Source organism: Microtus pennsylvanicus, chromosome 15 (assembly GCF_037038515.1).
Source record: "Microtus pennsylvanicus isolate mMicPen1 chromosome 15, mMicPen1.hap1, whole genome shotgun sequence".
In the NCBI taxonomy this organism is placed as follows: Eukaryota; Metazoa; Chordata; class Mammalia; order Rodentia; family Cricetidae; genus Microtus; species Microtus pennsylvanicus.
The window spans coordinates 972,868-989,976 of NC_134593.1; the positions used below are offsets into that span (position 1 = coordinate 972,868).

At 46.4% G+C, this 17,109-nt stretch overlaps 1 protein-coding gene across 1 annotated transcript; it reads right to left on the reverse strand.

Moving 5' to 3' along the window:
* Positions 1 to 8,927: 8,927 nt before the first annotated feature.
* Pnp (purine nucleoside phosphorylase) lies at positions 8,928 to 16,800 on the reverse strand. The gene is made up of 5 exons (XM_075949633.1): positions 16,436 to 16,800; positions 13,911 to 14,080; positions 11,034 to 11,313; positions 10,748 to 10,938; positions 8,928 to 10,392 (listed from the first exon to the last, which is right to left on the reverse strand). Exons 1-5 carry the CDS (start codon positions 16,600 to 16,602, stop codon positions 10,172 to 10,174), a joined length of 1,029 nt encoding a protein of 342 aa, XP_075805748.1. The 5' UTR covers positions 16,603 to 16,800; the 3' UTR covers positions 8,928 to 10,171.
* Positions 16,801 to 17,109: the final 309 nt, after the last annotated feature.

The window sequence follows — 17,109 nt, forward strand, 5'->3', positions numbered from 1 at the left end:
GCGTGACGAAAGCATGGGTGTGGGCTTCTCAGCGTTGCCGTCCACTAAAAGGTGTTCTTAACACAGATTCTAACCGTGGATGTAGAGAGAAAGTGAGGTGCTTGGGGAAACAGTAGGATATACTCAAGCATGGGCTTCTCAAGAATTGTCTTAGCACACACACACAAACACACGTGTAAGAAAAGGAGAAAATAATCTTAGCAGCCCTTTCACATGCGAACTAAAAACCACCAAAATGGTAAACATAGCTACGGCTAAGACAATTCTTGAGAAGAAAGTATGCACACACACACACATGTGCACGCACCAACAAGAGCCAGAAGAGGGCACTGATTGGATCCCCTAGAATGGAGTTACAGTCTGTTGGGAACCTTCCTACGGGGGCTGGAACTCGAATACCAGTTCTCTGGAAGAGCAACCAACACTCTTAATCACCGAGTCACTCCTGCTCTAGCCCTCGATTATTAGTGTTTTTTTTAAATATAAGTGGCTCCAGAGGTGTCTCTGGAATAGTAATCTGATAGCAAAACCAGGAACCACTAGGGCTGTATAGGAGGGATGGGAAATGTCTTTCATACTGAATAGTAGTTGAGTAAGAGTTCTAGAAAATGTGGGTTTAAAGCTGGGAAAAGAGCAAGGGCTTAATAAGTGTTCATTGTGTTAGAATTCGCTTTTAAATTTATTGTTGTTGTTCTGTGTATGTTGTTTGAATGCAGGTGTTAGGGGCCTGCATGCATGCGGTGTTATAATGAATCACAGGTCAATGCCAGATACTTTCAAGTGCTTTGCACCTATGCCAGGGGCAGATTTAGCCAGATTCTGCTAGGAGTTCCAGCCTTCCTGTTTGCCAGCCCACTCTTTACACGTGCTGATGTCGCAGCCTTTGTGGACTCCCCAGAGGCACTTCTCTGCCCGGTTCTCCTGCTTCATTATTTCTATGTCGTACTCACATCCCCATTAGTTGACATCTTTCTGTTCCAAGGTATCTTCCCTCACGTAAAATATTAATAATAATGGTGATGACAATTCATCATGCATTAACATATTGTATATGATTAATATTAATTACTATAATAATGTTGTTATTATACTAATAAGTTCTTTATTTGAGGCAGGATAGAAAGACGGGAAATCATGAGGGCCTGGAAAGAAAAGATGGAAGTCTTCTGCCAAGCGATAGTCAAGGACCCCAGCACAATCCCCAACACTTGCTACGAAGAGAGCTAATAGTGTAGATACAATACTTTTCCTTTAAATTATTATTATTTATTCGTTAGCAATTTCATATATATATATGCAATATAGTTTTACAATATTAACCACTCATTCCTTTCTAGTGTTTGTTTTGTATTGTGATGTTTTCAAAGCAGAGTGTTGAAGTAGCACTAAAAAACGACCTAAAGAGGGCTTCACTCCTCTCTGGAATGTGTCTTGGGAATCTCAATGGTGACTTTGCTTACAAGGCTCCTTCCTGCAGTCCCAGGATCTGATTTACCTTGCTGATGCTAATCCAGCCAGGGGGCTCCTGAGCCACACCTGACAGTGTAACTCTGGGGGTCACAGCCCTTCTGTCCCCAGAGCCTGCGAGGATACCATCACTTGTCTCCCTACCCCCAATTTCTTTCATTTTATTTATTTATTTATTTTTTCTCCTTCAAAACAAAAGTTCTCTGTGTAGCTTGACTGTTCTGCAATTCCCTCTACATGTAGACCAGGCTGGCGTCAGACTTGGAGATCTGTCTGCCTCTGCCTTTGAGTGCTAGGCCTAAAGGCGGGCACAACCATGCCCAGCTCCTAATCTCTTTTATTAAAGTAGGTTTAATGATGTATGCCTATAATCTCAGCTCTTGAAAGACTGAGACAGGAGGATCATTGTGAGTTTGAAGTCATCCTAGGCTATTGAGGGAGATCTTGTCTTAAACAAATAAGTCATATAATACATCTTATTGGGGTATATTTGCATGCTATAGAATCCACTTGTTTCATGTGTACAGCGCAGTGGTTTTTAGACGCTTTATTCAAAGCTGCAATAGTCACCATCAGTTGGTTCTAGACTATTTTAACACTAGAGATAAAACCTCCAGGCTAATTTATATTAACTGTTGTTCTACTCTGACCACAGAGACCACTAATCTACTTTTTATCTCTGTAAATGCCTTCTCTGAACATTTTATATAAATAGAACCACAAATTTATGGTCACTTAGGTAGCGTCTGTTGAGATCTGTGTCAACGGTTTCCTATGCCATCAGACTGATACACCTACGCAGAAATGATTCCCTCACCAGCTGGTGGACATGCAGGCTGCTCCATCCATTGCGAGCAGTGGACACTCAGGCTGCCCCATCTATTGCGAGCAGTGGACACGCAGGCTGCCCCATCTATTGCGAGCAGTGGACACGCAGGCTGCCCCATCTATTGCGAGCAGTGGACACGAGGGTGCCCCATCTATTGCGAGCAGTGGACACGCAGGCTGCCCCATCTATTGCGAGCAGTGGACACGCAGGCTGCCCCATCTATTGCGAGCAGTGGACACGCAGGCTGCCCCATCTATTGCGAGCAGTGGACACGCAGGCTGCCCCATCTATTGCGAGCAGTGCTGCTGCAGATGTTTTTCTGGATGTGTATCACAGTTATTCCTCTGCTGTGATGAAACACCATGACCAAAGCAACTGAAAAAGGCATTTAATTGGAGGCTTGCCTATGGTTTCAAAGGCTTAATCTGTGACCATCATGGCGGGGAGCATGGCCTCAGGTAGGGAGGCCCAGCCCGAGAGCAGTAGCTGAGCACCTGCGTCTGATCTGCAGGATGGAGAGCGAGACTGGGCTGGCATGGGCTTGGGAGACCTCAAAGCTCACCCCCGGTGACCACACCTCCTACCCCTTCCTACACACTCTGACAACTGGGAACCAAATATTCATATATATGAGCCATAGAAAGAGAAAGATCTTAGGAGGTGGGGGAGAAGGAAAACATAAAATATGCAGGCAAGTTTGACTCATGAGCCTCTCACACCTCGCTTTTTCACTAGACCCCAGGATGAAATACAGCACCTACAACAGCACAATAGGCACGGGGATCGCTTCCCAAAGATGTCATCGACTCTTGTGGTAGCCAGGGCAATCTTCCGGGATTCTTTCCTATCAGGTTTGGTGTTATCTTTTAACCAACTGGCTTGCCCTAACATGTTGATCTATGGCTACCTTACCAAGAAACTAAAAATATGTAGCTAGGAGTGGTCCTCAGGCTGAGATTTGGTTTTGTTTTCTTTTATGTGTATGGTTTTTGCACCACACTCCAGAAGTACCCTCAGAGGCCAGAATCAAGACTCATTAAAACTACAGTGGAAGATGGTTGGGATGCGTGGTTTCTGTGCTGGGACTTGAACCTGGGTCCTCTGGAAGATCACCCAGTACTCCTAGCCACTGAGTCATCTCTCCAACCCTTGTGCTTTCTAAAATGGTCAAACCATTCTTCAGTCAAGCACTGTTTCTTGGAATCTTTGCCACCACTTGCTGATATCGATCCTATTTATCACAGCCATTCTAGTGAGTGCAAATGCTATCTCACGGATCATCACTTCAGTGCTAAGGATGGATTTCAGGGTCTAGGAAACATAACACTGAGCTACATCCCTAGTGAAGTGCTAGCTCATTGTAACCTTTTATTTTTTTAATAGGTTAAATTAAGAGCAATTATGTGTATGTGAGTGTGAGTGCAGGCTCCCAAGGAGGCGAGAGTGCCAGATCCCCAGAGCTGGAGGTGCAAGCCATTGTGAGCTAGCTGACGTGCATGTTTGGAATGGAGCCCAGTGGCGTGGGATGTCCTTCTGTATGCTGCAATACGTGTTGCTTTGGCCTGTGGCAGGGCGGAATAAAACTAGGCAGGAAAACCAAATGGAATATGGGGGAAGACACCCGCAGCTGCTGAAGAAGCAAGATGTGAGGTAACAAGCCTGGAGCCTCTAATAGAAAGGGGTTAATTTAAATTCTAAGAGCTAGTTAATAATAAGCCTGAGTTAATAGACCAAACAGGAGAAGTGCTGTGGAGAGGCTCTGGAAACCTCTCGCGTACCCCAGGTAGGCAGGCCCAATGACCCTCTGTGACAGCGTCACTGGTCAGCTGTGGGGCAGCAGGCCAGTGGATAGAGGGCCTTTCTCTTGTGTGTCTTGGCCTGAAGGATCCTGCTGCCCAGTGAAAAGCCACGGTGGCTCAGCAAAATAATGTTGCTCCAAGCAGCAATCAAACGCCTCTGTGTTTGCTTTGTTTTGCTTTTTTTCTTCTATTTGTCTTAACTTTATTTTTTTATCCTTTTTTTCTCCTCCTCTGTAGTAGTTTGAAGATGTCCACCACAGTCTCCAGCATCTGAACACTTGGTCCCCAGCGGTGGCACTGTTTGGGCGTCTGTCCTTGCTCTAGGAGATAAGTCACTGGAGATAGGTTTTGGGGTTAAAAAGTCACATGCTATTCCCAATTATTTGTTTCTCTCCCCTGTGTATACATGTGCACACACGTGTGTGTGCTTTGTACTTGCAATTTAAGAGGTGAACAAACACTTAGCTTCTGCTCCAGCTGCTGGAGCCAGGTGGGTTCATCAGGGCAAAGGTACGTTCTAAGTCTGACGGGGCATGATTCTGAAGAACCAGCCTGCCTCGATTTTAGGCTTAAAGTCATCCTATAGTAAAGACAAACTAGGTTCATTCCTGTTTACGATTAAACCTGTTTCTCAAGGATCGGGGTCTGCTGTTCCAGGAATGGCAACCATGTCTTTGTTTCTGGAGGGACTAATTTGCTATGCCTATGTTTGGTTTCTGTGACCCCACCTATCTTGTTCTCCAAATTTGAACCCCTACTCCTAGCTATAAAAGCCCTGTCTTTCTCATATCCAATACTGACCTCTTGAACCCCCCACAGGGGGAGGCAGCCTGTGTATGCAAATAAAAAAAAAAGCTTGCCTTAATTAATTTGGCCATGATGGTTTGAGTTAACAGTCTCCCTCCTCACACCTTTGGGATTAACAGTCTCTGTTCCTTTGTGAGGGAAGAGCAACAGGCTCCCAGGACCTAGTGGCCACATCCTGAAATTTCAGACACAGTTTTACTTGGCTTTGCATCTCAGGGGCTCAATGGGCTCCCTAACACTTATTATGTCTAGAGTGAGAATATTTAACACACCTATACTAAAAACAACAACCGAAGCCAGGCATAATGGCTTGGCATCTGCTCGTGAGCTAAGCACAAGAAACCAGCCAAATGGAGGAAGAGGTTCTTTGGTTTAAGGAGAGAGAATGAAGGGCCAGTGGGTAAAGTCTCTTGCTGCCAAGGCTGACAACCTTTGAGTCCTGGGAGTCACGTGGCAGAAGTTGAAATCCTCAAGCTGTCCCCTGATCTCCACACCTTTTTACTTGTCTACACAGGTGCGCGCGCGCGCGCGCGCACACACACACTCAGGCACATGCAGGCACACATGTGCACCAAATTAATGAATGTGATTTAAAAAAAAAAACAATATACCATCTTCACTCCCTGATTGCACCTAAATGACTTCCATGCTTGCTGGAGTTGGGCAATAGAACGGCAGTGACTGTGTTCTGTTTATTCCAGTGGTGCAAGGATTTGCATTCATTCCAGCTGGAAATGGCCTGAGGCAACCGTGGGTGAGTAAGGAGCTTTTGGAGGAATCAAAGCAGGTACGGCGCTGGAGCAGAACAGCGAGTCTTTCACTCTTGGTTTCAAGCCCCAGCAGGAGCCAGGAACAGCACTCAGAAAGAAACTGGGTAAACAAAGCCACTGCTAACAAGCAAAATGGTGTCCCTCCCCCAAGGCACTGGAGAGAGGAGCCAGAGAACAGAGCTGGGGACGGAGGAAACTGGCAAGTGAAATAAACCAGACCAGGACCCAGCAAACCGACAACAGGAATGAAAGTGAAAGCCAAAATGGAGGAGGGGTTCTTTTGTCTGACGCAGGAGAACGAAGGCAGTAACTCTGGGAAAGTATTAAATCTAATTTAAGCCAAATCTAAAAATGAGGTGGACGGATTATAAAAAAGAAAATTTCCATTTTTATTGAAATACAAATTAGCAATGGCAGAAAAAACAGGCTTACAGCCAGTGTTAGTTCAAAAGATGTCCCTTAGAAACAAAATATTTATTACAAAAGGCATATGTAATTTACCAGGAAAAGGGCCATACAGATCTCAGGCAAATCAAAGTTAGGCGGAGGCACAGCAGAGTCAAGAGCTCTCTCTGGCTGTGCCACGGAGGCTGACAGTGTCTCTTTCCTACCCCCTGGCCGTGCTGGGGGTAACGTTTCTTTAAGTACCCCCTGTGTGCTGACATTGTTCTTTTGTTCTCATAGACAGTCAATCTATGTATAAGGAAACAGCTTTTAAAAAACACTAATGTCATAATCTTCCGTTGTGGCAGAACCACAGCTCCCAACTCAAAGTGGATAGGACATAGTTTATCCTGGAGTCAAATATCATGACCAGGTGGCACAGATTTAGGTTATCCAAAATTCTATGTTCCAATATGGCAGTTTCATGATGTTTTTGTAGTAGTAGTTAATATAGTTAATAGTTAATAGTGATCACCGTTCGGTGGTTCAGCAAATCAAGGTACTTCCTGCCAAACCTGACAATTCCAGTTTGATCCCTGCGACCCTTGTGGGAAAAGAGCACCACTAAATGCATAGGGAAATGAATAAATGATTTTCCCCTAAAAGACACTTCTCAAACCCACTGGTAGAGACATCCAAGAAGCAGGCTGCAGAAAAGTGAGGAAACCTTTGCTACAGGCTCAGATGTTATCTGAGGACACTTTTAGCTCTTGGTCAGTGGAAGATATGGGTTCACCAAAGGGAATCTGGTGCTGTCTATACATTCCAATTGATTTTCCTGGTTGGCACAAAGCTTTCAGTCAGCGAGAGGATGGAGGTGAATAGATCTAAGAGAACTGAAGGTGGCCTCTGGACTTGTGACAGTCCAGACTGTCCCCAGTCACCACAGCTCCCAACAGTCAGCCTTGCAGAAGGTACGGTTTGAGGAGCAGCTTCTTCCTGGAGAGTTTTGTTCACACTTCCTTGGCTTCCCAAAAAATTAAGGTCATGAAATGTATTCTTGGCTGCACTGACTTAAATTATCAAGGAACTCTCCTTGTGTAAAATATCTCAAAATGTGCTGATTAAAAGAAGCATGTTAGAGAACATGAACACGCTAACAACTGACATGTATGTACCTGCAGTACAGCGAACACGCTAACTGGCATGTATGTACCTGCAGTACAGCTAACATGCTAACTGGCATGTATGTACCTGCAGAAGTCTTCCACTGGCCTATAACTCACCAAGCAGGTTTGCCAGTATCCGCTGAGCCCAGGGATCCTCCTGTCTTCCCCAGGTAGTGTTTTGGATTGTTAGTATACATATCCCCTGATGCATCTTTCTCATTCATGCCCCTTTTTGTACTGTTCTGCCTCCCTGAAAGCCTTCTTAAAAGCTGTAGCTCATACCTGTAACTCTGAGCTACAGTCAGTTGAGTTCCTGTCTAGTTAGGGCTACAAAACTCTATTGCAAAAATTACTATTTGAAAAAAATAGCGTTTTTGTTTCATTTAGGCAGACAAAATAATCAGTGCAGTTGTTGGCTGTAGGTCTTTAGCTTATTGGACTTGAAAGGCCATCGATTAGCCTAGGAGATGCAGTTTCTACACCTCAGCCTAGATCAGCCCTGAACAACTTCTGCCTTTCCTACTTTACCTCTGATCTTTCTGTTCATGTCTTCAGTTTAGCCATTTAAAAACAAAAACAAAAAATTCCCAAATGTGTTTAAGTAGTGCCTTCTGGGATATCTTTGCCACCATCTTTAACTCAAGTCCCATGAATCTGTTTCCACGTCCCTTCCCCCACCCCAAGTTAGTTCTCCTTTGCATTCCAGAAGCGGGCAGGATCATTGACTCTCACATATTATTGTATTCCTCCTTTTTCTCTCACAACATAGGGTGTCCTCAAAGTTTAGTGGAAAGAGATGATTCTGAATCATGGTAATATAAAGTTAAACAAGATTAATAAAAAGTCATTAGCAGACAAACGGCATGATTATCTTAGCCTTGCTCTTTATTTTTTATATACATTTTCTGCTTCCCACCTACTTCCTCTTTTACCAATTTATATTACAATTGTTTAGGGCAATGTTCCACACATAAGGATTTGTTGGTGTTAAAGCTCACCTCGGTAAACTCAAGGAAAAAATACAATTTGAGCGTATATTTTGATGCCTTCCATGAAGCAGGGAAAACCAGTCCATTGCAGGCGCCTCAGTCCTCTCACATAAGAGTGGACTCGTCATTAGTTGTTCCAAGAAGTTCTTTCGATTTGGGGATCCTCCCAGACCTAGCTCCCTTGATTTTGAGCCATTTCTCTTGTCTCTTAAGATCTGTTTAGTTTTGGGTAGTGCAATTTCCTTAATGTGTAAGCAAGGTGATGGATGGATGGATGAATAGATGGATGGATGGATGGATGGATGGATGGATGGATGGATGGATAGATAGATGGATGAATAGATGGATGGATGGATAGATGGATGGATGGATAGATGGATGTATAGATAGATGGATGTATAGATGGATGGATGGATGGATGGATGATGGATGGATGGATGGATGGATGGATAGATAGATAGATGGATGGATGGATGGATAGATGGATGGATGGATGGATGAATAGATGGATGGATAGATGGATGGATAGATGGATGGATAGATAGATGGATGGATAGATAGATGGATGGATAGATGGATGGATAGATAGATGGATGATAGATGGATGATAGATGGATGGATGGATAGATGGATGGATAGATAGATGGATGATAGATGGATGAATAGATGGATGGATAGATAGATGGATGGATGGATAGATAGATGTATAGATAGATGGATGTATAGATGGATGGATGGATGGATGGATGGATGGATAGATGGATGGATGGATGGATGACTTACAGGTTTATCCAACACTAGCTGACTATGAACAAAAAGTCCAAGAATCCAGTAGTTGCTCAGTCCATGAGGCTGGAGGTCTCATCAGGTTTTGCTAGCAAGGAGAGGGAAGCAGGCAAGGAGCAAAAGCTTCCTTCTTCCATGTCCTCATAGACTTCCTCCAGCAGAAGGAGTGGTCCAGATTAGATCTGGATTAAAGGTGTCTTCCCAACTCAAGATCTGAATTCAAGGTGTCCAGATTAGAAGCAGACCTTTCCATTTCAAATAAGCAAAAGTCCTTACAGCTGGGCCATCTATTTTTGGGTTTTAATTAATTCCAGATGTAGTTATGTTGACAACCAAGAATAGCCATCACATAGTGCTTAAGGAGAAACTGAGTACGACCCAACTTCACAGGCTTGGCTGGGGTTGGAAAGAACTTGGCCAGCAGTGTGAAAAACAGCAAAAGGTAGGTGCTGCTTCATTGTCAGGATGGGGTGGAGAATAATATGGCTGAAAAACTAGCAGGATAAAAAGAATGCAATAATGGAGAAAAATGTATAGCACAATAAAAACAAGGAAAAATTAAAAAGGAATGCAATAAGAAAGTGGCAGCTAAGACACAAGAAGTGAGAGCCTTGAGATGCAGATGCTCAGGAAAGCAACTGGAGCAAAGCAGAGTGATGGACAGGGACACGTTTAAAAGAAGTGGTCACTCTGCTCCTTACATCCCTGTTCTTCCACCTTCGTCCTTTGCTCCCCACCGGGCTACCTCTTCTCCATCCTTAGCTACTTCTGAAAATCAGAGAATCAGACAAGACATGTGGTCCCATGGTTTCTCAAGCCTATCTTGGCCTAAGCCCCAACTTCATACCAAATTACACAAAACAAGAAAGTACTTGATCTCTTTATTCTCAAAACATTATGGTGCTAAATAAAATCCAAGAGGTATTGGGTTAGTCTCTGGTCTCTGGTGCTTTAGGGGAGCCAGACTGGCCCAGGCGAGCACGAGTATGGTCTCCAGGTCTGGAAGGTACTGTCTTACACACACCCCAAGTGTGGTGGGCATGACTGGAAGGTGAACTGTTTTGAGAAGGCAGCTGAGCAAGAGGGACAGACATCAGAAGGGTGGAAGAAGAGCAAGGGGGAGGTGAAGGGCCGGAATCCTCAATCCTCCTCTTTCCTACGTGGACTCCAGTCAGCTGGCAGCCTGCTCGCGGGGCGGAATGCTCTCCATGAGGATCCAGACGAACTGCTCCAGTTTCTGTGCCGCTGCTTTCCCAGCCTCTAAGACTTCCTTGTGATTGGCCTTCTCCGGGTTTGCATAATCCATGACGACCTTGTTAGTAATAAGTGAGAAACCGAAGACGCGAAGCCCACAATGCCTGGCGACAATGACTTCTGGGACCGTGCTCATGCCTGATGGAGAGAGGGAGAAGAGGACCGTCATGTGCTTCTCCTCACCCGCCACTCTCCTAATTCACTAAATCTCAGAAAGCAGCTAAATGAGTGTGGAACACGTGCTGACCACGTCTCTCCAGTAGCCCGACTAGTTTCTATACTCTAGTGCTCGTCTCAGGATGTGAGGTCAACTTCCAGCCACAGGTGCAGAAGGCAGCTGTGCTGATGTCTGCCGCTGTTGAAACTCAAGCTGGTCCACCACGTTCCCAGAAACCCAATTCCTCCTTCCCCAGATCCATTACCTTGTCCCCCCCTTCGCTATTTGACCAGATCCTTGCCTTCAGCCCCCAGCCAGCCAAATCCCGCTTCTCACCAACAGCATCTGCTCCCAGCATCCTCAGCAAGCGGCTCTCCGCCACAGTCTCGAAGTTGGGACCCGCCAGCATCACATAGGTGCCTTCCTGTAATTCCCGCTGCTCCCCCATTTGTTTCCAGGCGTTCAAAGCCTTCTGCCTCATATTCCGGTCATAAGCATCAGACATGGCAGGGAAACGGACGCCAAACCTGGAACACAGACAAATGGCACCAGTGGGCTTTCTTCCCCAACTCTTGGACAAATCTGGACCCCTGCAAAGAGAGCAAAGGGCGCAGATACGTACCTTTCATCGTTGGGGCCGCGGAGAGGGTTTTGGCCAGAGAAACCAGGTAGATTTATGTGATCCCGGATCAACATGATGTCTCCAACTTCAAAGCTGGGGTTGAGGCCTCCAGCTGCATTGGTGACTACCAGTGTGTCCACGCCCAGAAGATGGAAAACCCTCACTGGGAATGTCACCTTAGACAGTGAGTAGCCTTCGTAGGTATGGAACCTGCCCTGCATCATCACACAGGCCCGGCCATTCAGGAATCCAAACACCAGGCGGCCAGCGTGACCCGGCACTGCAAACAGAAAAGGAAAAGCAAAGTGAGTATGGCGGGCTTGATGGCACTCAGGAGGCAGAAGCAGGCAGATTCCCCGTCAGTTCCAGGTCGCCAGGGACGCAGAGTGAGAGCCCGCCTCAAACCGTGACCATTCTTTCCTGCAACACACACACTGGCACTTACTAGAAACCACTCGTTGTGCTTAACATAAGATGATATAATTAAACACAGGACAACAGAAGTCTGGTGACCAGGTCGTCATAATCATACAAATGGAACTAGGTGTGAGGTGAGAATATTTGATGTGAACATTAACAAAACAACAGAAAGGATTTCAAAAGATGTTTCCAAAGATGGAGAAACTTGTGTGTTTTGTTTCTTTTACGTTCTTCTGGTCACAGTTTTCCTTCCCTCCTCTCCTCCCACTCCCCTCCCTCACCCCTCTGCTCCCATGCCCCGATCTTCTACTCCTTCAGTTCTGTTTGGCAAAAGGCAGGTTTCCATGAGTATCAGCAAAACATGGTATGTCAAAGAGAAACTCATATGTGAAGGAGCAAAAGTGAGTACAAACCAAAGTTAGCATCAGTGGACTCAGTAACTACAGGCCTTTCCTGAGATTTCCCAAGTTCTAAGCTGTGTCTGATAATCAACTCTAACTATGCCAGCATCCCAAAGTCGAACAAGGAGGAAGAGTCCGTTTGAGACCCAGACAACTCGTTCTTACAATACCCATGCGGAGAACGTGGGGCTAGGGAGCAAGATTAACTGTTATCACCATCCCCATCTGACAGTGTCCTCTAGCTAAACTTCTTGAAGGAATGGATCTATCTGCCAGGAAGAGGAACTAGAACCAAGAAGAATCATAAGAAAATACTAGTAATAGAACAAGTTGACATACCTGAAAAATCCCCCAAATGAAAAGTAAGTCAATCAACTTCAAAGCAACTCATCACTTAGCACTGGGCTCTCGTCTGGAAGGAGTGGCAGATGCGGTTGATGCCACTACTATTTTCCTTTGCTCTTCTCTCTTTAACGTTTCTACTCCTTATCCCCATACCTCCCTACTTTGGCCTTCCAAACTTGCACCAAAGGAGATACATTTTTTAAAGAAGCAAAAATCAAGTACTCTTGCTTGCCCTGTTTCACCTGGCCTTTCTAACCTGAGCCCATGTTTCCAGGCTGCGGTCGCAGGGCTACACTGAGATGCCGGGGCTCCATAATAATGGGGCATATGGGTCCCTTCCCAAAGCTGCTGTAACCACATGTTCTCTATACTAATCCCTGTGTGCGTACATAACCACGTGGTGGCCATAGCGTTACTGTCGGTATGTGTATCTACGCTGTGGATGGAGATGACAGACGGCAGGAGACACTGGGAGTGGACATGTCCTTGTCCGGGGCTTCAGATACTGCTTCCTCCACTGAAGCCACGGACTGGAGGAGAGAGCACGACAGAGTGTGTGTGCAAACAGGTGTGTGTGTGTGTGTGTGTGTGTGTGCACGCACGCGGGAGCGTTGTGGTGTGAAGGCAGCTGGAGGGAGTCAGTTCTTTCCTTTTAGTACATGGATCTTGGGGACTGAACATCATGTCTGAGGACAGGTAACTGGTGTAGGAGGTCCTTCTGTCTATGTGTTGCTTTCATTGGTAAATAAAGGAACTGCCTTGGCCTGATGATAGGACAGAATTTAGGAGGGTGGGGAAGACAGAACTGAATGCTGGAAGAAAGGGCAGAGTCTGAGACGCCATGGATCTGCTGCCAGAGATAGATGTGCCGAATCTTTGACGGTAAGCCACTGCCATGTGGTTATATACAGATTAATAGAAATGGGTTAAATTAATATAAGAGTTAGCCAATAAGAAGCTGGAGCTAATGGGCCAAGCAGTGTTTTAATTAATAGTTTCTGTGTGGTTATTTCAGTTCTGGGCGGCCAGAGTGAACAAGCAGCTCCTTGCTACAGCAACTTTTCCTGCTGAGCAATCTCACCAAGGCAGCACACGCACAGGACATACTATAGAATTTCACCACCTTAACATATACCCACACACAATAGAATTTCAATCAGGGCAATTTCTTTCTAAAGTCATTCTGATTCCACAGTAGTCAAATGATAGGACAAAAGTAGAAACATCTCCTTGATTAGATTCCACATAAGTTCATTATGGTGGTTTGAATAAGAATGGCCCCCACTCTGGTTGATAGTGGTACTCACCTTTAATACCAGCAATGGGAGGCAGAGGCAGGCAGCTCTGTGAGTTTGAGACCAGCCTGGTCTACAAAGCAACCCAGAGAAACCCTGTCTCCAAAAACAAAAAACAAAACAAAGCAATCAAGCAAACAAAAAAAGAATGGCCCCAAGGTGCATAGACTCAACTCTTAGTCACCAGGGAAGTGTGGCCTTGTTGGAGAAGTGTGTCACTGGGGCTGGGCTTGGCCTTAGGACGTAGCTCTTGTCTGTGGCTCTAGTGTCAAGCATGCTGCCATGCCCCACAACATGATAATGGACTAAACCTCAGACATGGAAAGAAAGCCCCAAAGTAAATGCATTCTTTCCCTAGAGTTTCCTCGGTCATCGCGTCTCTTCACCCACCAACATCTCCCAGTCCCAGCCAGTACCTGTGCTTTTGGGAAAGTTGGGTATCTCACTGTACTCAAAGACCTGGGCCTCAGTTAACTTAGCAGTCAGACCTCCTAACCCAGAACCACAGATCACCGCCACTTGAGGTCGATGCGTAGTGTGAGACCGAAGCCACTCAGCGGTGCTCTGATAATCTTCATAAGAGAATCTGGAAGGAAGGAAACAAAGTGAGTTCACCTGCTGTTTCAAGTACATAGGAAAATGGCTGTTAGCGCAGAAAACCTGCTGGGTATTCTACCGCAGCAGAGGACTGTTTACTCCTCCACTTCCCCATCTCTCCTTTGAACCAGTCCACTAACCGTCTGATGTGAAACACCCTTCATCCCAGAGCGCGAGAAAAGTTAATGTAGCCTGTTTCATTAACGCACCCCGCAGGGCTCTGCCACTAAGTTGCACCCAGCACTTGGAGGCCCATACCTCTCCTGGTGACAGACATAGAACCAAGTTTCAGAGTTATGATGCAGAATCAAACCACAGAGAGGACTCAGAATGAATTAAGGCCTTCCCAAAGGCCAGTTTCTTGCTTTTTGTTTTGCTTTTTTTTTTGTTTGAGACAAACAAAAAAAGTCTCCCTACTTTGCCTACACTAATCTCCAACTCCTGGGCTCGGTGAATTTTCTCACCCCAGCCTACCACTAGAGTAACTAGGACTTAAAGCAGCTCTTTGGATGAAATTTTTTTTTCTAGTTTTGTTTTGAAACAGGATTTCTCTGGGTAGCTCCGTCTGTCCTGGAACTCACTCTGTAGACCAGGCTGACCTCAAACTCACAGAGATCGGTCTGCCTCTACCTCCTGAGTGATTAAAGGCATGTGCCACCACCACCCAGCACAGGTGAAATTTTTTAAATTTAATTTTTAATTTAAAAGTTTGATTTAGTTGGAGCATACGTGTGTGTGTGTGTGTGTGTGTGTGTGTGTGTGTGTGTCAGTGGGTGGGTCCCAAGGGCAGAACGTGCAGGGTTTGCAGTGACCGCCTTCACCTTTGGAGTCATGTCACCAGCCCTGAACTTTTTATTTTTATTACTTATTAATAAGCAATAAGAACACTCCTAGTAGAAGTCTATTATGAGCCTTAGTTCCTCTGGACATGTTTGTTAAACTTGCTAAAAAAAATCAGGAGTGGTGCACACCTTTAATACCAGCACTCGGGAGGCAGAGGCAGATGTATCTCTGTAAGACCCAGGCCAGCCTCGTCTACAAATCGAGTTCTAGGACAGGCACCAGAGCTACACAGAGAAATCCTGTCTCAAGAAACCAAAGGGTTTAAAAAAAAAAAAAAACCCAGATCCTTCTCACTCACAGTCCCAAGTCCAGTTCCATCACAACTAACTGTAAAGATTAAAGATTGCTCTTTGACACGGAACATATATTGAGCACAATTAGCTGGACGGTGTTGGCTCACACTTTTAATCCCAGCACTTGGGAGGCAGAGGCAGGCGGATCTCTGTGAGTTCAAGGCCAGCCTGGTCTACAAGAGCTAGTTCCAGGACAGGCATCAAAGCTACAGAGAAACCCTGTCTTGAACCCCCCCCCCCAAAAAAATAAAAATTGAGCACAACTAAAAAAACCTCAACAAGATTTTTTTTCTTCCAGCAAGAAAGTCTTAAGTCCCAGTGGCAGCCCCAGACTTTAGGATAAGGAGCCCAGCCTGGAGGTATAGGAGGTCTTTGTGACACACACAGTCACAAGAAGAATTATAGGAGACAAAGAGGGTGGCAACACAACAGGTTACCCTCAATGAAACAGCTAGGGCGGGGAGAGAGCAAGTCACAGGGCGACAAAAATAGCAAGAAATGAATGAAACCGCAACCCGAAGGGCGGGAAGAAATGGGGCATGACAACTGGCCATATCCAGCCACAGTGCAGTTCTCAAGAACATCTGACCCTGTGGTTATCCCTACAGCTCTGCTGGTGAATTAATCTGGAAATTCCCAACGCAAAACGGAGGGTTTTGTTTATTTGTTTGTTTGTTTTTCGGACAGAAAAGAATGGAAGTCTTCTGAGCAGATCAATAAATATTTCTCAGCTTTCAGAGACTCCATTCCCAACTTGTTAATGCGACGTCTAGTTTGGAGGAAAGAAAGGGGCTGTCTTGGAAAGTGAGCAATTTTCCTTCTAGAGGAGGAACTACGGGCTAGCACAAGAGAGTTATGGTCTGGTTACCTGGACCTCTAGAATGCAAAGTTGTGTTATGAAGTGGCCAGGGCTGTACCCGCTTCTCCACAAGCATCCCAGCACACACAGAGGCACCAGTTCCCGACAGGAGTCGCCTACACTGCGCTAACCTGTTCCTTCCTGCTCCGGGCGCCCGGCAGCTGGATTCCCGCGCCCGCCCGCCCCAGCGTTCCGGAACCCCGAGTCCGCCGCCGGGCTCCGCGCCAGGCCTCTCCGCGTCCCCCGCGGCGGGCTCGCTCCTTGCCTGGGCCCAGCCCGCTAAGCTCCCAGGTCTCGGCTACAGCCCGTCCACTCGTCAGAGCGTCCCGTCCCGGGGCCCCACACTCACTCGTTGTTCTCCATGGTGTCACCGACGGCCGCGCCGAGATCCTGCCCTTTCCGCTCCGCAGGCGACACCGCCCGAGTCTGGCCAACGCTGTTAGTGCACGGTGCTCCGGGCCCGGCTTTATAGCCCCGGCCGGAGGCGCCAGCCAATGGCAGCGGCCTCGTCTCCATGGTGACACACCCTCATCCAGAGGTGTGCCAGGAAGCCTCGCCGGAGTCCTCTCCAGTCTAGGGCACCCAGCATCTCGACCCGCACACAGTCACGGTCCTCCCAGCCAGGAAAGGAGGCCTGTGTGGGCAGAGGACTAGATGCAGGGTGGAGAGCCCCGGAACCCTCGACCTGCAACTCCATTCTCCGCTGCGCTATTGTGTAAGAATTTGGAAAGTGAAAAAAATTCAAGCCATAGGTTGTGCAATCCTAGAATAGAATGAAGCAAAACGTTGACTAAGTTACTTTCGGGAATAGGGAAGTGGGGCCACGCGGGAGACAGGGCTGACTTGGTGCCTCCCGGATCTGCGGGAACACACAGCTCGAGGTTGGGTCTAAGACTGCTTGGCTCCTAGACACAGACAGGATTGGCGACAACTGGAATGGATGCACCGTACCGGGTCCAGGCAATTCTGCCAACCCTGAGAACTGTCAGGAAGAAAACTCATGCAACAGAATTATACACACAA

Coding starts and splice junctions, on each gene's coding strand:
- Pnp (XM_075949633.1), bottom strand. CDS start 16,602: ATGGAGACGAGGCCGCTGCCATTGGCTGGCGCCTCCGGCCGGGGCTAT. Junction 11,314..13,910: donor CAACTTTCCCAAAAGCACAG/GTACTGGCTGGG, acceptor TTCTGTTTGCAG/TGCCGGGTCACGCTGGCCGC. Junction 10,393..10,747: donor GCTGGGAGCAGATGCTGTTG/GTGAGAAGCGGG, acceptor TCTCTCCATCAG/GCATGAGCACGGTCCCAGAA.